The 20,503-nt window shown below is 30.6% G+C and overlaps 4 protein-coding genes and 1 long non-coding RNA gene across 7 annotated transcripts in view; 3 read left to right on the top strand and 2 right to left on the bottom strand.

Annotated features, from left to right (window-relative positions):
* The window catches only part of LOC122566039 (thioredoxin domain-containing protein 17-like), a 28,918-nt gene extending 19,633 nt beyond the window's left edge, over window positions 1–9,285 (top strand). Inside the window, exon 4 of the transcript XR_006316372.1 lies at window positions 9,153–9,285. The gene's annotated coding sequence lies outside the window, so the exon portion shown is untranslated. The remainder of the gene's footprint in view (window positions 1–9,152) is intronic.
* Window positions 1,294–14,311, top strand: LOC122566036 (calcium release-activated calcium channel protein 1-like). The gene is given in 6 exon segments (XM_043722730.1): window positions 1,294–1,650; window positions 9,153–9,346; window positions 11,463–11,474; window positions 11,476–11,538; window positions 12,229–12,357; window positions 12,909–14,311. Coding segments are annotated over 6 exon segments (963 nt in total). The 5' UTR covers window positions 1,294–1,616; the 3' UTR covers window positions 13,440–14,311.
* On the bottom strand, window positions 2,397–9,143 carry LOC122566045. 3 transcript variants are annotated; one of them, XR_006316376.1, is made up of 6 exons: window positions 8,848–9,138; window positions 7,072–7,301; window positions 6,230–6,639; window positions 5,785–6,127; window positions 4,630–4,992; window positions 3,995–4,217 (listed from the first exon to the last, which is right to left on the bottom strand). It is a non-coding gene; the product is annotated as an uncharacterized LOC122566045 (long non-coding RNA). The 3 variants fall into 3 exon arrangements; XR_006316375.1 differs by having other exon boundaries at window positions 2,397–4,217; window positions 6,230–7,301; window positions 8,848–9,143; XR_006316377.1 differs by lacking the exon at window positions 3,995–4,217 and adding an exon at window positions 4,259–4,406 and having other exon boundaries at window positions 6,230–7,301; window positions 8,848–9,143.
* LOC122566043 (MORN repeat-containing protein 3-like) lies at window positions 13,933–15,916 on the bottom strand. Its single transcript, XM_043722745.1, has 4 exons — window positions 15,542–15,916; window positions 14,927–15,242; window positions 14,610–14,797; window positions 13,933–14,529 (listed from the first exon to the last, which is right to left on the bottom strand). The coding sequence occupies exons 1-4, from the start codon at window positions 15,740–15,742 to the stop codon at window positions 14,356–14,358; spliced, it is 879 nt and encodes a 292-aa protein (XP_043578680.1). The 5' UTR covers window positions 15,743–15,916; the 3' UTR covers window positions 13,933–14,355.
* A 341-nt stretch (window positions 15,917–16,257) lies between these two features.
* LOC122566030 (zinc finger CCHC domain-containing protein 8 homolog) lies at window positions 16,258–19,503 on the top strand. Its single transcript, XM_043722719.1, has 7 exons — window positions 16,258–16,667; window positions 17,049–17,289; window positions 17,414–17,727; window positions 17,886–18,099; window positions 18,177–18,360; window positions 18,471–18,667; window positions 18,801–19,503. Exons 1-7 carry the CDS (start codon window positions 16,405–16,407, stop codon window positions 19,227–19,229), a joined length of 1,842 nt encoding a protein of 613 aa, XP_043578654.1. The 5' UTR covers window positions 16,258–16,404; the 3' UTR covers window positions 19,230–19,503.
* The last annotated feature ends 1,000 nt before the right edge of the window (window positions 19,504–20,503 follow it).

Below are 20,503 nucleotides of genomic sequence, written 5' to 3'. Positions count from 1 at the left end.
TATAATTTTACCTTTTTTCGAGTTTTTAAGTAATTGTTGGCATAATTATTTTTATCGGGAAATTTACCAAGCAGAAAATTAGTCTGGAAGGAAGTCATATCTTCTTGACTTTGAATTACATAAGGAATCCGTGTGTACATACCATTGAATGCAGAAAATTAAGTCAAGGTTCTACACGGAATAAAGCTGAGAACGTTTGTGTTTATACCTTGAAAGCCAATGACCCAAAGCAGCGGCGCTTATTCTAAATTTGGATACCTTTTTTGATCTTGTTAAAGTTGTAATAATTTTGTTAAAAAATTTAATATATTTTAAAGTTTGAATGAAATTGATTTATTCTTCGCACTTATTTTAACATCTCTTTATTATAAATATGATGTCTTTCTCTAGAATTGATCAATCAATGGTCATATTGATTTCCTTTTTGATCCATGTTTCATCTAAAATTGATAAATATCAATATCAACAATAGCTTCTCATCGTATAATTTCATTCAATATATCTTACATATTAAATATAATTATAATATCATATACATAATATAACAGAGTTCGGCGTCCATAAACAATGAATTATTTAATAATTTAGAAAACATCAAATATAATTCTAAAGTCACAAACACGACTAATTCTCTAGTCAGTAACCTGTCCATATCTCTTCATCCAAGATCTACATATAAACATATTACATAACAAGCATAAACAAGAAGTGCATATTTAGTAATTTAAAAGACACAAAATACAGTTATAAGACCAAAAATAACACTCCACATTATTTCAGCTATGTTTCCAGCAACATCTCCACACTATTCCATCCAACATCTACACATCAGCATATCACATAACATAGTCATACTATATCTCAAAGTTTATCACGCGAAAATTATTGGAAAAGATAGTTTCGGAAAACTAAACGTTGGGCGACATTGTTCCGGAGGAAATATGGAAAGGTAGGAAAGTCTAGTTCTTAAAAGGTATACCTTTCTCTCGAACTCTCTGAAACGGGATACTTCACACTATACCGTGATTAGTTAAATACTATATATGTACAATAACATTCAACGACATTGGGCACATCTGGCATTCCTCTCGTTCAATCCTTTTATTCTTCCGTGATTTTCCATCGTTCATCCCATCTTCGGGTGAAAGGGTGTGTCCATGTTATATTCCCGCTCCCGAGTGGGGGCACATTGTCGTTTAAACCGAGGAGGATAAATATAATTTATCGAAGCGATCCAGTGATACAGTTAGCGCCGTCTCACGCACGCAATCAGTTTTCGTTCATATTCCATAGTTATCTGCCGAGGAACATGAATGCACAACCCAGTTTCGTAAAATTACAGAATTATTGTAATTGCAGAAACAAATGATATTAAGCCAAGGAAAATAAACAAACAGATATCTGATGGCTTACTAATGTCATGATAAAGTCGAGTCGCGAGTGGGAATTTAGATAAAGATCTGAACAAGTGACGAAGAAAGTGCTTCTTCACTCGCTCGAAGAGCGGAAACAATTTTCTTGTGTCGTTTGTATGTGCTTTCTGGTAAGAAATTCTAAAGAGTTATTGGTGCTAAATTATTGGAATTCCTAGATTAAATAGTGTGCTGCTTATTAACATGGAAACCCGTCGACGAGCTGAGTACGGTTCTTGTAAGTGATTCAGCGAATTCACAATTTTTTTATTCTTATATTTTTGCACATTCTTTAGAATAAATATTGATACATAGTTATAGATAGATACGCACGTGATCGACTTAGTTTTTACTTTTACACGTACATATTCGTTTCGAATATCTGGAATATTAGAGATTGTTCGAATTCAATAAAACATTAAATTATAGTAAGGATCTTAAGTTGAAATAAAACTCGAATGGAATTTTTGATGGTTTATTTTGCAAGTTTAAGTTATATTTTATTCAGGTTATATGTTTCATGATTTAAAATCTACCTTGAAAAAATATTGTTACGAAACTTTCTTCACTCTCCTTATTTCGACGATAACAACATGGCATTATGTATTTGCCATGATGTTACACACACCTATTTGCTGCTATTCGTTTTGTTCTTTAACAATTACGAAAGTTCTACAAATTATTGATCATATGCTCATCTCCCTTATCACCTGAGATAGCTTAGAGTTGACATACATCAGTATCAACAGTACCTTTTTTATTTAACGATTTCATGATTACAATGTTACATATATGATATTATTAATATTTCATCGTAAAATCTATAATATTCTTCTGTAATTAATTCTTCTATTTTGTTCCTTTAATTCTACCATATTACAATTTTTTATCATTCCGTGATAAAAATACTATCCAAAAAAAACGTAGAATTTCCTAGATCCAATCATCCGACATTGCTATATTTATAAATTTGTATAGAAACCGGCGTGCAGTCAATGATTCCCAGGTAATAACAGGATACCGTGAATAATCTGTTATGAACACAAGGAATGCAATAATAAGAAAATAAGAACTTCCCATTGAAAATTCGCAGAAATTCTATAACGAAAAGGCGGCGCACAAACGAATGACGTTATTAATTGAGATTCTAGGACATTCATATCTCGAGGTAATGGGCTTAACAACTCGGTACGATTTCTTGCAATTAATCTTTACGCGCATCACACTTCTTCAATGTGCATTGCCGACTAATTAATTGTTTCATCTATATTATGAAACCCTTTTGCTCCTGCAGAATATGCTCTTTGTTGGCTTACTTAATTTGTAGTCAATATAATAATCCTCTAAGTTGGGTAAAATAGTAGAGAACAAAAGCGGATAAGTTACGTGAAACTTTATGATTGTTATATTTAGCTAAGTAAATTTTATATCTAGGGATTAAAATATTTTTCCATGGTTATTATTGGATATCTTTAAAACGGTATAAGAATGTATTCTAAAATTGTCGTTCCCTCGGGGCGATTGATTTTTCAGGCGGAATTCCTGCGAACTGCGATAAATCAAGCTTAGGTACCTTATATTGGAACGGTTTCTTGTAAATCAATCTCGCAGTTAAGAGTTTTTGTTTCGATCAAGGACAAGTTCGCCAAAATCTCTGTAGGCAGATTTTTAGGTAATGTTTACTTCTATGAGTAATTAAATAATAGTAGTGATAGATAATAAATAAGTTTATAAATAATCATCCAGATAATTTTCTAGACAATTATATAAAAGAGAGGTATTATAAATATGACGTAAAATTCTCATACTTCAGAAAGAGAATAGAAACCATTCTGAGTATACTATATTTGTTTTTGATCAGTAATTTATCAACATGTTAGTCACACGCCTGATGTCGGTCGAAACGAGGGTAATATCAAAACAAGTGAACAGTTTCATTTCAAAGTGAATTTTCACTGTAGGGATCAGGTTTTAAATAGATCAGTCGGTAGCAATACAAGTAGGTTAGGGATACCCTGACCATGACTGCGGGCGACGCGTTTCTCTTCGATGGAAATGATCCTGGACGCTTGCCATGAGGAGAAGCCCATAAGTAAAATTACCTACCAGCTATATTGCTCCCCAGTTTTCTTTAGCGGAAATTATTTCGTGTCTATAACTTCTTTATGAGCCTTGTATTTCAGAATGAAGCTTTCGAAAATTTCTATATCATAAATTAACTTTCTATTGCAACTTATAGTTACTGTATATGTTTTCCTATTATCCGCTTGATGAGTCTTTTATACGTAGTTACAAAATTTAAGGTGTTAAAAATGTTTACAAATCGTTAAAAGGACGATAAACTTGTTTTAACATCGGTCAAATATTAGTTTACATTTTCACCCGTTCTTTGATGTAGATGTATGATGTAAACGAAGCTGTTGCAATTACTGTTGCAAGAAGATACGTGATTGCTTTTAATTTATCTTTGAAAATCCTTAAAAATTCCGAGAATACATTTAAGAAAAATTAAGTGAAACTAATAGATATTGTATTTATATATGATTAAAAATTAACGTTAAAAAATAAATAAATACGTACTGTATAACTTGAAACCTATGTTTCCCATAATGGGTACGCAATTTTAAATTTAAAAGAACTTTATTTATGATATCTAATGAAAATCCTGTTCCTGACTTATTATACTGATCTATTCACTACATTGAAAATAATGATCTTTTTATTCCTTCAAAGTGCGTCTCTTTATTCCTCAAATCAAATACACGCGATCCTTGTAATATATAGCTTCATTTGAAAATAATTGATCTAAATGGAAAGGAAATCATAAGTATAGAATTTTTAGCATGGAAAAGAATGGTTTATTATAACGCTATAAAAACCTGTTTAGAGTCATCAATAACTTATATAAGCAAATTTCATTCACATTCATTATTTGGATATCGTATAAGATATATATATAACATATAATCATCTTAAAATCATAGTTCTGAGAATCTGACAAAAAAGAATTTTATTTATGTATTAATAATATTAAAATGTTTATTAATATAATGTTAATTGTATATAGTATATAAGTTAATTAAATAAAAGAATTTAATTAAATAGTAATATTTAGATAGATATATATTGTGATTTATTAATAATTATATGTAATATTGCATCTAATTTACATATGTTATTCATTTATAAGTTTATTCGGGCAGTTAAACTAACTTACCCACAGATGACCGAAAATGTTCGGCGATCGTCGGCTAACTTCGTGGTTTGTCGTTGATGTTTGTCGATGCCGTTTCGCGGCGTTCTTATTCAGTATACTGGCGTCTTTCACTGCTGTCATTTAACGTAATTTAGTTGTATGCCAAGTACATATTTCGTTATCCAATCTTTTCATTATCGTAATATTAGACTAAATACTGGTGTCTTCAACTCGAAAAGTGCTTTTTCATCTGATTCTTCTTATTTTTTTTTCCTTTATTCCGTGAAGAGTGTAGATTGTTGATCTTCGTTATGAGTTCGCGCGTTCAACCGCACACTCCTCCAAACTGCTCCAAAATGGTAAATACAGTTGCAATTTGTTGACCTGAACCATATATAAAGAAATAATCTCAATTTCCTCTTTTTCTTATTTTATGTCACAATAGAAACAATATTTTATGATGATATCATATTTTTAAACTTTCGCTTAATACTTCTCTTGTGTTTCATTTTGACAAGATGTACAGTCAGTAACAAAAGTACACATACATTTTTTACATTAAAATGAAGACATTAGCTCCAGCAATTTTGTTTCAAATTAAATTTTGTATTAATAGAGCCAAATACATATTTGGATCAGGAAGTAAAAAAATAATACAAAATACAATCTCACAAAAGAGTATATACGCCTGTTATACCTACATGAAATCATAAAAACAGATATTAAATATTAAATTAATCTCTCGTAGGTATATCTTCTTGATATACATTACTAACGGCCTACAATCTTATCGATTCTGTATTGATAAAATTTAAGGTTGTAATTTATTACATGGCATCCTAGAACTTTTATAAGTTACAATACTTTTATATCTCTTTAATTCTTTCTAGAAATACATCAATATACCAAAAAAATGTCAGGTTATATTAAGATATAAGTATAAATTCTTTTAATCTTTTCTGAAAAACGGCAAAGAGTGCTTTTGGTGTATATAAATGTTTGTGACTGACTGTATCTATTCTTTATCTTATGGGTATTCATAACTCACACGAACATGCTAGCGCAAAGTTCCCGGCAATTTGTTAATTTCGTGCATATTCGTGCATAATGACGTGATGTAGGTATTCGTCGGGCGTATCGGATTATGTTAGTCATTTTTTGCAAGTAACAACTTACATATCACTCTGATTTAGCAGCGTGAATATTTAATTTCGTGTGTGAGCCGTAACAGCAAGCTCTCTATGCGTTCTACGGTCCCTGTATTTTTAGTGATATTGGCACGTATCTCTGAACTATATTAGTTGCAACATACCCAATGGCATTGTAGGCAATTCGTTATGGTCTTTTTACGGAAAATTTCATTGTAAATGTTTCCAATAGATATTCGTAGGAAACTATACCTAAAGGAATTTCTCTTTTTATTTTCTATACATAAAAGAACTTTTCTTTTTATATTTATGACAATCTATGAATTAATTTCAAGAGTGTTATTAGAATTCATTTGACTTTTTCGCTGCCTCTGAAACAGATAATGAGAATAGTATAAAACAAATATAAATGTATAATTAGAATCAGTATAGTATCTGATTTATTCTTATTTTTAAATGTATATCCAGTTTACCTAATCAATGCCATACACTTTTTCATAAGATGCAGTTATACTTTGTACCCATGGATAGACCTCTGATGATTAATGTACACTATACTACATTTGCAATTCACATATGAAAGAATCCAAACATTGTAGTGTGTATATAATTCGTTGTTGAAGTTATCTTTCGATATTTATAAAGAGGAACATAGTTCGAATACTTTTGAGCATGTTTATAATTCGAAAAAAAATAACATTGTCGAAGTGCTTGGAGAAGAATCTCTTTTTCTCTCGTTGTTTATCTTGGTCCAATCTCCACAAATTTTTTTTTTTTTTTTTTTTTTGTTCAACAACACCACAGTCAAGGTTGAATTAGCGGGAATAGTTACGCGAAAAAAACTGGTTTCACATGCAAGTACATAATTGGTCTCTGAAACTCACTAAAATAAATTACCAATCCAATTGTATATGAAAGCATATACAATTTTAAAAAATGGAAATTACTTTGAAATCTTCGAAACACCTTCACTTCCGTATAATTACATGACGCACTACGCGAAAACATTTAATTTTGCTCAATGAAAGCTTCATTACATTGCTTATTACATATTTTAAAATTATGGCTTGATCCAGTTACAAGAAGCATCCTATCTGTTAAGTAACTGTCTCTTTATTTCTCGTTTTCAATAGATAATTTTGGTTTCAGTTATTTTTAGCCGAAATGCTACTTATCTTTTTAAGTACCAACGTATTTTTAGCTACGATATATCTGTGACGATTTTACTTAGTACAATGACCCAGCGAAACGAAAATATACCAATTGCTGAATCAATTCGATTGATAACTATGAGACGGAAAAAAGAAAACATTACCTTTGTATCTCAATACTCGGGCCTTTATGTGGCGTTTAGATCAAAAAGATTGCGGGAAATGTATCGTTTGCGTAATAGCGCGTAAATGAAAGAGAACGTTGTGCGTGCAGCGCCCCCATCATTCGATTGCTATTAACGACCGTTGGAAATGATACAGACGAGATTCAAAATCTCTTTAAATTAAATCTCATTTTTTCCTCGTTCCATGTCTCCTACGTGTTGCACGGTCACTGTGAACGTAAAGTTATAAATGAGAAGTTTATTTCTCGAAGGCGTTAATTGACCGTCCAACAGTGAAGGTTATACACACTATCATATAATAGTTCATGAAGATATCTGAACTAAGTATGTATGTATTTACGAAACTTTTATGTTCATATCGTATATGTTATATAAAATATTTTGCAATTTCGTTAACACTGTAATGATGTACAACTGTCATGATTGTATTGATCATATTTAGAATCAATCTGAAAATTTATATGCAAGTACATGCATTTACTGCGTAAATATCACACATTTAGTAAAAGATTAATACGTAGCATAAGTAACTGATAAATGTTCAAAATGATCCTATTAAATATTTAGGCTTACCAATATGCCTCGATATTAGGTATATTAATAGATAATTGACCATGTAAATATTTTTGTGATCTCTGCAAGATATATATATATATACTTGCACTAAACATTTTGTAACTTTTATGTATTTCTTCAGATTTGTTTCAAACTTTAGCAACACAATCATCATAATCGACTATTGTTACAGTGTTAATGAAATTTCAAATTTTTTGTATAACACACATAGTATATCTATAAAAAGTTTCGCCAAGTGTTTGAATACTTTTGTGAGCTACGGTATGAAAGGAAGATTAGCGTTATTTCGTATAGACTCAGTACAATCATAAAGATAAGCACGCGTATTGCCCGAAAGTGTTACATTGTTTGTTACTATTACATTAGATTGTCCGAAAAGTGTCTTTCTTTTACAGACACGTCTTTTACAACGACGCATCTTTATACAAACATGAAAACTAATCTGTCGAACGTTGTGATCTTTATTTTGATAAAACAAAATGGATTATACGTAATTCGATAAAATAATATAAAACGGAAAATGTTATGCATCCATTATTTCCTTATAAAACGAAAGAAACTTTTTGGACGACCTAATACAAGTAAAACAATACAACAACGCGTGACGGTAAACAATACAGCGCAGTAGCTCCCTTGCCCCTGTGCCGCCCCGCTAGTCTTTATTCCAACAATGCGCAGTACAAATAGCCGACTAAAAGAAGCAATGAATATAGTAATAAAATGAAAAAAGCATAAATGTAAGGAATAAAAACGATTGTATCAACGTTATCACGGGTCAAGTAATAATTGTCCCGCCGAAACCAGTTTCCCCATTCACTTTCTCTCTTTAGAAACATGTCATTCATTGCATTAAGGTGTGTTCTCGCATATAGAATGTTATACATAAAATATACACGTGCCATTGATTCTTAGTTGACATAACTCCTCGCTAAGTGCATTGAAATGCATATTGTTCATATATAAAGATATTTTTTAATCTTCCAACGTTAAATTTCAGGTATATCATTAACTTGTTACACAATGTAACATTTATTAAATTTTGTTCCTATAGCTGATTAAAATCATATTATAATTTTTGATAGAGACCTATATTTAATACGTTATAATTTTATATAGATATTATATTTTTCTAAATTTACAATGTAGTATAGACTTTATTTGAAATATTTAATAACTTACAAAATTCGTGAAATATTCTGGAATCCGGTATAAAAGCTGTTTGAATGAATTCATACGTAAGAAGACAGTTTGTCAGGAAAAATATGATAGAAAGTCTAATTCTAGTTAAATGTTTCTTAACACTCGTTACGAATTTTTCTAACAATCCAATATTTTATATACTTTTGTACGTTCTATACATTCTGTGCATACATTTTGCACTTTTAAATTTCTCCTAAATGTATAAATGTCCGCAGTTTAATAATTAGTTACCGTTATTACAAAATCTACATATAATTTAATGTAACGCTCTTTTTTTGTTTTAGCGTTTATCAGAGCTACGCAAGAATCAAGCCTGATGTCCATATGGTCGACAAGCACTGGACGCAATTCAGTGTTTGGCGCGGAGGACGGAGCAGTACTCCCCTCCTCGCACTTACCGATCCACGTACACGTGGCACGCACACATCTGCGCAACGCTGACGGTCACTGCTTCCATAAGCGGTTTCACAACTGTCAGGTCAGTAATTCTCCCCTTGTCTCTTTGATCTCGCAGTTCGTTTCCTTTTTATCTCTCTCCGGGTATTACGCTAGATATTTTACGGTTATCTCATAGTCTTCTTCCATAACACCTTATATGTACGTTTTTACATATACAATTTTCGCCGGCGACAACTTTTTCGTTTATTTTCTCGTTTATTTGGATTATGTCGTTCACCCGCATGTGCATTGGCAGATGCTTGGTCATTTTGAACCGGCTTTAATACTACAAGCAACTCCAGCGAATCTTATCGCTGAAATATAAATATTGATACTTTTGATGTGCTGTAGAAGAGACTTCAAACGTTCCGCATGGTAGTTAAATAATGTATTCTGGATATTATAGATGTTATGATTATGTTATAAATATTTGTGTTTGTAAATAATTTTAAAATAGAAGAAATTGCTTATATATTACAATTCCATGGAAGAAAAATGTAGAATTATCTGAAGAGTTCTATGTTAGTATTAATGTGTATAATATATAGACATATAGCTCGTTGATAAAGTACACATTCACAGTTTAAGAAAATTAAAAAAGCATGTTGAGGTAATAATAAATATATAATACAATCGTATGAATTTATGGTAATTATCGATATCTCATCAACATATTTTATCAATGATTCCGATGATTTTTTAATACCTTGTAGGAATCAACACTTGAACTTTTTCTTATACATATAACTGTCGCTCAGGCTTAGTTTTCGAGATATTCGTAATAAACTGTCGGTACCATTACAGCTAATTCTGCCTATATTTGGTGACGATATATGTACTAGTATTAATTGCCGATATTAATGCTTAGATAATACGAAACCGTTATTAATATATTAAATATAATATTGGTCGCTTTGAATCTTTTCAATAGTTCCAAAAACAAACGGGAATTCAGACTATATGCTTGTCAGAATAGTCGGTCTTCAGAAATAGTCATTAAATTGTGATTCTTCTTAATAAGACAAACGTCCATGTATTATACGTATATAATAATATTAACATATCCATGAAACAATTCGCTTTGGATAATTCTACGTCTGTCTCCATATTCTATTAGAATTGCCGAGCAATTAGAATTGTCTACTATCCTCACTAAAAATTAATAAAAACTCCCTAGAATCTCCAATATTGAAATATAAAATTCAGTCGACTTTATGATTACAAACAATAACGTATGTTGAATACTCCATGTGTTTGCTATTCAATTGAACTCCGTCAGAGATCATTTTGTTTGTTGCCTGCCTTGATTCGATAAATCATGCTCTCTTGATATCATTGCTTAAAACTCAATTTCGTTGACGATTTACGATCGGATGAACAAAGTATTACGTATTAAAATTCATGAGAGTCGTTGATGATCTTTACTTGGAAGATACTCATATTGTCGACAGAGAAGCAGAAAATTGAATATTATCTAACGTTCAAGGAATCCTTGTAAATACCGATAAGATCAATCGGAACTGTTTCTTAAATTATATCGCTACCAGTCGCTTCCTTAGTTTATAATGAAACATAATCATTTATATCGCATAATTATTCTCGCGTTAACGATCATGTTCTCGGCAACGAATTCACTTACATAAAATACAGACATACACGAAATACGTATAACCAACTTTGCGTTAGCGGAAGCTTGACGTATAAAGTATTATGTGTATACTAACTGTGGATGTGCGTGAATCGATGTTCAGAGGAATTGATTTATTACATATGTTGTGTACAAGACTAACCGTAATCTCAATTCATAATTTTACTCCACTGATTTAAATGAACAAGAATTATATATAGTTATAAATTATTTATATAAATATAGAAGTTAAATGTAAAAAGGAAATACCTTTCTGTTCTCTAGATTTATTTTATATAGATTAAAAATTTTCATTTTGTAACAATTTACTACAATGACTAATTAGTTGAAAAACCGTATTATTCTGTTTTTTCTTTCATTGATGTATTGTACTTGACTATATCGTGCTGTCGCTTGCCAGATTTCCCACAGATTCAATCTATCAGTATTTAGATGAATCTCTCTCTCTCTCTCTTGCGTTGTATCTAGAGGCTTTCCATTAATTTTCCTTGTTATTTGTTTGGTTCAGCACCCGTTGGTTTTTTGTCCTACACAGGACTTTTGGCAAGCTCTCCCGTTGGCACCGACGTTGCCATCTACTTTCGGTACGTGTCTTTCTTTCTTACGTGTTTGTACAGTTGAACGCCAATTATCCAAACGCTGATTACCTCTAGATGTGCAATTATCTTAGATGTATTTTTAACAACGATTTTGCTATACGGACGGTGTACCACGATTCTGAAATGCCGAATGGATACCACCGTTGTTGGTCTCCATAGTTAGGATACTTACGTGTAAGTTTCATGATTCTGATTCAAATTTAAAAATAATTTATTCTAATACTCAACATACAGGCTTTCCATGAATCAACTGTTATATTTATAACTTCCTAAACATTTTGTAGAAATCAGTATCCCATATAACAATTTTCTGATTTTGCCAAAGATGTGAAATTTCTTAATTAAATTTTAAAGGGGAAAAAATTTACTCATACAAAATTTAATAGACAAACGGCAATACAATATAATATATATTGTATATTATATATAATATATATACCAATAATTATATAATATATAATATAATTATTAATTATAATGTTATAGTATAAATCAGTGAAGTTTCAATTGAATCATATAATTGGTCACTATGCTCACGCGATACTTGAGACACAAGTTAGCGTACTGTTTTCGATTAAGCATATTATGCAACCATTCGCTTCCATTCAATTCTATTTTACAAACGTTGTGTTAATAATTTCTCTATATTGTCTGTTATTCTTTTCTGTCAACCAGTCAAAGATGTCGCAGTCGGGAGATGGCCTTCACACGCCGGGTTATCTCTCTTGGAGAAAACTGCAGCTCAGTCGAGCGAAACTTAAAGCGTCGAGCAAGACGTCTGCTCTACTTTCCGGCTTTGCCATGGTACATAACTGGATATTTTAATAAATCTCTTTTTCGATAATCTGAAATACCTCTGAATCACCAAAACTTTAGAACAATACTTTTTTTTTAGGTTTTAGCTTTTTGTTCTCCATTATTAAAAATAACAGACTTAATACATTCACATTGTGATAATAACAGTACAATAGTAAAGGGAACAAAGGGAACAGTCAAGGGAGGAATATTAATAACAGTAACGTAGATTATAATTTGTTAAAAATGAGTTCAGGAACAAGAAGATATATATCCCCGCAATATTATTTAGCATTAATAGAATTTCTTAAAACTTATGGGTACAGTAAAGTTAATATTTATTTTTTAATTTATATATAAATAGTTAGTCTAGAATTGAATCAATTCTGCATAAAAATATTGTAAAGTTATTTTAAAAAGGACGATTGCATATAACAATAAAGGAAATAACTCTGAGCAATTGATTTCATTACACAGATTATAAACTTACTGTTAAATATTTCATACACATTTTAATATATATTAATAGATATTAATAAATAAATATTTTTCCTTTACAGGTAGCTATGGTGGAAGTACAATTGAATTCCGATACGAAAGTACCTTCAGAGATGTTAATCGCCTTCGCCGTGTGTACTACGTTGTTGGTTGCAGTTCATATGTTAGCTTTAATGATATCAACGTGTATTTTGCCGAACATCGAAGCTGTGTGCAATCTGCATAGCATAAGCTTAGTACACGAATCTCCACACGAACGTCTACACTGGTACATCGAAGTGGCATGGGCGTTTTCTACTCTTCTAGGACTTTTACTATTTTTATTGGAAATTGCTATACTTTGTTGGGTGAAGTTCTATGACTTTTCACAAGTGGCCGCTTGGTCTGCTTGTATCGTGTTAATACCAGTACTAATAATCTTCCTCGCATTTGCGATACATTTTTATCGGAGCTTAGTGGCCCACAAATACGAAGTCACTGTGTCCGGTATAAGAGAACTGGAGTTACTTAAAGAACAAATAGAGTCAACCGATGTTGAAGGTAGAAATGGTGTGAATTTACTACAGACCGCTGGCGTGACGCACGTAGTCTGAACACGGTAAAGCACAATCCATGATCTGTGTTACTTTTACAATGTGATAACCTCTCTGAGTGGAGGATGATGAATCTCTAATTATCTGCATATGCTGCATTGTTTAGCTTATACATGTTATTACGTATTAAAACAATTCAAACGATAGATTAGAATGGGTTATGAAGATGAGGATTGGTACTGTAATTGAAATCATCAAAAATGACTGTATATAATATTTCTCAACACTTTTGTTCGCCTACATACGTCAAGTTTGAAAGGGAACACCTGTTTCTTTCAACGAGCGAAGCGATATATTGTTACCGATGTTTAACTATATCGCAATGAATTTATACACGTGCTGAAAAGTAATTTTTGGTGAAAGGATATATGTATGTATAAACGTGAAACATTCCCCTTCTCGCGTAGCGACTTAACCTATAAGAGCAATGATACGCGATAAGATTTATTGTATAACGTATTCTTAGCTATGGCTCAAAAAGCAACAGTCTTGAATGGGGGTTTATATCTTCCATTGACAATGCGTGACTAGCTCGCATTGAATGTACTTATTATTACTTTGTTCGAAAACATGCCTCTCGTGCGGTATTATTCATAGTTCTTTTTATGTTGTTCGTTTATTTCTTTTCACATAATAAGTCCCGTGCTCAAGTAACGTTTGAGAAGCTTTTTACACGGAGACAAAATAATTTTCAGTCTTATTGTCTCTGTCTGTACAAAATTACTGCCGTCGCTAAAGAAGCGGCAATTAAATTATTGTACATAGCTTTTATTGCGAACAAGCGGTTTATACGTGTATACATATGTTGATAGAAAGAAATATATGCAAAATTGAAGTACTTTTGCTAGAATAAATTATACAAATAACATCGATTCATTCTGTATTATGTGTTATTTTAAACTGTAAGAATATATGTTCATAAAACGGAATTTAAACAAGGGCACGTGTTTATAGGCACGCATATATTCGGAATTATACGCTTCGGTGCTCTCTTACAAAAAGGTTCAGTGAAAAAGGATTCCCCCTCTTTGTTATCATATATAGTTTCCGAAGTATCTTGAGAATTGTTAATATCCGTTATCACTTTCAGCTTTGAACCAAATAAAAATTATCATCGATGAATAAAAATTTTACAATAATGTTGATAATTTACTTATAATCGTTACGTACTTCCGGAATAGGATATGGTGTTGGACGAGTTGCAGATTGTCGAAAATCTGCATCTGACATGGTTCCGTTTATGAACCAATCGTTTGTCCAGAAACCATGCTGCTCTTGACCGGTAATTATGTGATAAAATGTGCCGTAACCTTCTTTCTTGCCCTTAATAAACTGACCCTCATATTTGTTGCCATTTTCTGTAAAAGTTAAACATCTCACCCACTTTTAATTAGTATATTAGAAAATAACGACAAGTTTTCGTTATTTATAGGCGAAACATTATTAAGGTCGGTTGTAAAAAGAATAGATGACATCAATTAGGAAACCTTTAACGAGTAATCCCATGCCATGGTAAAAATCATCCTTCCAAGCGCCCTCGTAATAATCTCCATTACAATGCCACATACGGCCATAACCATGTCGTTTATTTCGACAGAAGTCACCTTCATAATAAGAACCATCTTCGAACCAGTTATGCCCGAATCCTTGCTTTTTTCCAGCCACCCATTGGCCAATATAATATCGATGAATAGTATGGTCTTCTTTTGAAATTTTGCTCAAAATACCGCAACCATGTTTTTTATCGTTGAGCCAGCTACCATTGTACATCCATCCATCTCTATGAAATTTCAAACGAAATTGAAATTGTTTTCGAACATGTGAAAAATATCAGAAGACACTGTACAAATAAAAATAAATATTTCAAATGATTATCCTTATTCAGAACTACTTACAGCAGTTGTTCTAACTCATTGACTGTAACGCAAATTTTACATATTTTGATTGATTGAAATATATTATACCATAACATTTAATTGTTGCAAAATACAATATTGTATTTGCGTAATTTTTTCTGACAATGTTATCTGAATTATTTACATCGTTGAACAAATTTTATTTTGATCATTCTAAAATATTTAGTTCATATCATAATTAATATACCTGTCCACTTCTTTACCTATGCCTTCTTTTACGTCATTCTTCCATTCACCAATGTAATGACTTTTGAAAAGTCCTTTGCTTTGAGGGCTAAAAATGGCATAACGCAAACCATTTCTTTTTGAGCCCCCTATTCTCTGCTTAATGTATGAAGTTTTAATGAGTTCTAAAAAAGGCATTGTAACATTTATCAAAGATTTCATTTGAACTTTGAAAACATAATTTTTTGAACAATCATGTTAAAATGGTTAATTTTTCATTTTAAAATATAATTGATCATTCATTTTGACGACAGCACCATTTTATAATCGAACAAACGAATACGAATACAATTGAAATATGCAACAAAATATTCGATTTGCAAATGTAAGAATAATATATCAATATCATGTATTATTATTAATTTTTTATACTTTATGATAAAAAAATTTCAAATAATATATAGTGATTAACCACTTTGAAACGTGCGAACAAAATATTCTTTTCTATTAAGTAATGATAAAAGATATTAATATAGGACCGCTAAAATTCATTGGAAAACTTATACCTTTTATGATTTTATGTCATGCTTAAAATTATTGTATGACAAATAATTATCAATAAGAAGATTGCTCGTTTAAAAAAATTTGTCATACCGAATAATGAAATTCGTAAAAATCTACTCCATGCTTATGTGCGCACGAATGAAAGCGCCCCTACAGTTAAGTTTTATTGCGTTCAGAAAACTTGATAAGATTGAAGCGTCGTGTTTTCGTTGAGACAAAAGATCGAAGGAGGGAAACTTGCTTCACACAACAGAAGATCATACGTCCATAATATAAAATAGTTCTATCTATGTTTTCGTATCAGTATTGATAGTATTTCCATGAATTCAACGATTACCATCAACGACACCGACGAAGAGGTGATTGATTTAGACTCAAGCCAAGATATCAATATTACTGACAATGACCAAAATGAACGTTCAATTGAGAAAAATTCATTACCGAACAACAATGCGGATAACATGAACGTAACCAATAATTACATGGATAATAATAAAAATGCATCTACAATGGAAACTTGCGATAGTGAGAGTTCATCGACACCACTTTTGAAGGTTATGTTTCGAGATGAAAACATTGCATGGTAAAAAATTGTTATTTGCTATTGATATATAATATGTGTACATATGTTATGTACATATGTACATATATATATATATTATTCTTTACAAACTTTCGGGTAGAACGGGTAAATTTAATACTTGTTTATATAACCTAAAACGACATATGCTGAATAATGACTAAATAAACATACATATATCAGTGTCGCTTTTTATTTCAATTTGTTATTATATATAATATAATCATTCTAATTATATATGATAAAATAAGTTATTTTGGTCCTAAGTGAGTTGCATCACTTAGTAAACACATTAAAATAATAGTATGTAACTAGTTTTTAATGTAATTAATTGTTTCTTATCGAGGTAACTTTTAATTCCATTTCCTTTATTGAATTTTTTAGGCAATATAGTAAAAGAATAAAAGTGTTTCTAGAGGAGTTAGTATCTTCCAAGATTAAATGTCAAGAAAATGATAATGGTTTAACATTAGAAGTTTGGGATAATGATACTGACTCTATAAGTCAATCTATCGATATTACGACAGGGAGTGATGATAGTCAGGATATAATATGCGATACATTATTTACTGTAGATAAACAGCCAAGACCTGGAGATGAATTTGATGTTCCATCTTATAGTAGGGTCTGTTTTTTTATTATATTGTTCAATATTTACATATAAGAAAAAACTATTTTATACTGATTACTCCGAATAGCTAAATTGTTAATTAATCTTATTGTTTTAATGTTATTATTTATTATTTTAGAAATATATATTATGTGATAATATGTTTGATGACACAACATTGAAATCAAGTAAATCTCCAGGGGGTAACTTACAAAGGTTTATGTGTTTTAATTGTTTGGGAAATCATAATTTACGAGATTGTACAGAACCACGAAATTATACTGCTATAGAAGCAAATCGAAAAAATTTCAATATGAAAGGAAATTCAAAAGGTGTTAGATATCATTTGGGAAATAATAATAGATTTGATCATATAATCCCTGGTCAATTAAGTAACAATTTACGTAATGCACTAGGTCTCAGAAGTAATGAATTACCTAGACATATATATAGGTAATTAATTAAATTTCATGTTATAATTTTTAAAAAATCATAGGTAATAGAATAAAATTAAGAAAAGTATTTAATTTGTTAAATGTAAACAGATTACAAATATGGATTGTATGATGTTTATTAATCTTAATTTTTGTATATAAAAATAATTTTCCTAGAATGAGGAAGCTTGGCTATCCTCCTGGATGGTTAGAGGAAGCACGTTTGCAACACTCTGGTTTGTCCCTATTCAATTCTGATGGCATTGCAGAAGAAGATCCTAATGATGAATTAGGACATATTGTTGAAGAAAGAGACAGAGATCAATATGATGTAAAAAAAATATATGACTTTCCTGGTTTCAATGTACCAGCTCCACCTGGTACTTGGGATGTAAGCAATAGTAAATTTTATAAAAGTAATAGATTTTTACAAAATCAAACGTGCTAAACATTTATTATGAACAATAGGAGGATGGGAAATATTCCGTATCAACAATGTTGACTATTCATAGCAAACAAAGAATGTTGTCAAACTTAAAAGGAAGAATGGCAGACGATGGATATAAGAGAAAAAAACTCAAAGTTTTTAGTAATACATCAAAAGACAGTCCAATTCCAGAACCTACTGAAATGGAAATTGAGGATGTAGAAGGTACAGAAACTGTATATTCATATGCAACAATTCTTTCAAAATTCACGTATTCTACTAACTAAATGCATATGTTATAAAGACATTTTTATTTTCTTATTTTTATTGAGTAGATAGTCCGGTAGAGTGTATACCTACTAATGGGCTGTTTATACCACCGTTGCCACGGGACTCTCCTGTAAAACCGCCAGAACCACTATTACCACAAGAATCTTCCACAAAGCCATCAGAACCACTATTATTACAATCAAAATCAATATCTGAGGATTCAGATTATCATTCTCAAGAATTACAATTTTCTGAAACATTAGTACGTATAAAAGATATTACATACATTTAGCATTTTGTCCAGTATTAATTGTAGAAGGATAAGGAGAAGGATAAAATATTTTCGTAGCGTGTATTAAAAGATGAGATAAACATTTTTGTACAAAATATTTCAGGAAGATACTACATCGTCTTCTTTACGAGCGAATTCTCCGTCATTATCCGAATTGGAAAACATAAAAAAGCAACTGCTTGTAGAACTCCAGAAATCAAACTCAGATATTTCATCAAAAAGCAATTCTTCGAATTTAGTATCAAAATCTGATATGCCACCACCTAGTAATGAGATTACTCCAGAATCAAATCGTATCCGTCAAAATGGAATTAATACAAATCATGGAAGTGTGAAGTCTATTGACTTTGGTACACCTGTATTACAGAGTACGTCTCCATATAACAAATTACCACCATCTGAAAAATTTTCAAAGAATATTTGCAATTTAATTAATTTTGAGAACTTACCTGATTCGACAGGTAAGTATGAACAAATGACTGGGGTTTTGCAGAAAGTAAGACATACATTAGCAAAGCTTCATCAAGAATAGTCGTATCTCATTATGATTCATGATTGAAAAAATTATCATATTTTATAAATGAGCAATAATTCCATTTTCTGCAAAGGTACAGAGATATAAATTTCATTTGATATATTATATTTCTAATTAAAAAAATGACATATATTTTATCTGTAGTTAGTCTAAAATATATGGCATTTTTTAACATAAATCTTACGTTAGGAAACGTACAAACAACAGGTTTATTCTTTATTGTTATACTTATCTTTCGGAACAAAAAATATACCTAACATATTTTATGCAATTTTCGATTTCTCCTTTTAATCCTCGATAATTAATTAACAAATTCAAAGTTTCATTGGCTTTTAATCATTATAGAAGGCACATTAAAATTTTTCACATAATGAATTTATATAGGGGGGTGGGCCTTGGAGTAAAATCCAATGGTCCTTTTAATTGGTCTTTTTACTTATGTCTGGAAAACATAAAAGCTTATAATTTTAAAAAAAATTTCATAATGTCTCACTTATAAAAAGTACAAATACATACTATTTTTCTATTAATTAGTGACATTTTCTCACGTGATACATTGTGACTGAACATAAACCATTTCATATTCATCAAAAAATATTTCAAACTTTATTTTCTTGTGAATTATACTTATCACCATACATTGCACATTTCTTCTGTGTGTCCAATTCGTTTTAAAATTGGTAAATATTTTTATCCATTTATGAAAATGTACAAATTCAATATATGCATTTAAAACATTTGTTCTATTATCGTGACTGTCTATGCATAATTATTTTCATTAACATGTTCGCTACCACGCGGCATGTGAAACATCTATCGTTCTTTAGCTTTACTAGTCTCACACACTATGCCACATATTTTCATTTATGCACCTACACAATATGCTAAACTAAATAGACAGAGCAAACATTATATGATATGACACAGACGTGATACTAGTTTCTAGCTATAAAATTCAGAATATATACACTTGACTTATTTATATGATTTGAAAATAAAAAATCATATCTGTCACAATGGTCTCTCGGAATAGTATATACATTATACATACATACATATATACATACATATACATACACACATATATCATGATATATATCATATATCATAATTGAATAATTAATTTTCTTTACTTATCAATATCTGTTGCGTGTTTTACATGCCACAGGTTCTATAAACATAGAATTGAAATTGAAATTATTAATTAATTAAAAAATTTATTTTTGCTATTTTTATATGGAAATTTTCATTCATGTTTTCTAATTAGAATA

This window comes from Bombus pyrosoma, linkage group LG3, assembly GCF_014825855.1.
Source record: "Bombus pyrosoma isolate SC7728 linkage group LG3, ASM1482585v1, whole genome shotgun sequence".
Taxonomy (NCBI): domain Eukaryota; kingdom Metazoa; phylum Arthropoda; class Insecta; order Hymenoptera; family Apidae; genus Bombus; species Bombus pyrosoma.
This window is presented reverse-complemented; position numbering and strand designations above follow the sequence as displayed.

Excerpts from the sequence above, each read along its gene's own strand:
- LOC122566043 (XM_043722745.1), bottom strand. The coding sequence starts at position 15,742 with ATGAAATCTTTGATAAATGTTACAATGCCTTTTTTAGAACTCATTAAA. Across the intron at positions 15,243-15,541 it reads TAGGTAAAGAAGTGGACAGG|CAATTTCGTTTGAAATTTCA; the intron begins TATATTAATTAT and ends CGAAAACAATTT. Across the intron at positions 14,530-14,609 it reads CACCATATCCTATTCCGGAA|CTGAAAGTGATAACGGATAT; the intron begins GTACGTAACGAT and ends TTTGGTTCAAAG.
- LOC122566030 (XM_043722719.1), top strand. The coding sequence starts at position 16,405 with ATGAATTCAACGATTACCATCAACGACACCGACGAAGAGGTGATTGAT. Across the intron at positions 18,100-18,176 it reads CTCCACCTGGTACTTGGGAT|GAGGATGGGAAATATTCCGT; the intron begins GTAAGCAATAGT and ends TATGAACAATAG. Across the intron at positions 18,361-18,470 it reads GGAAATTGAGGATGTAGAAG|ATAGTCCGGTAGAGTGTATA; the intron begins GTACAGAAACTG and ends TTTATTGAGTAG.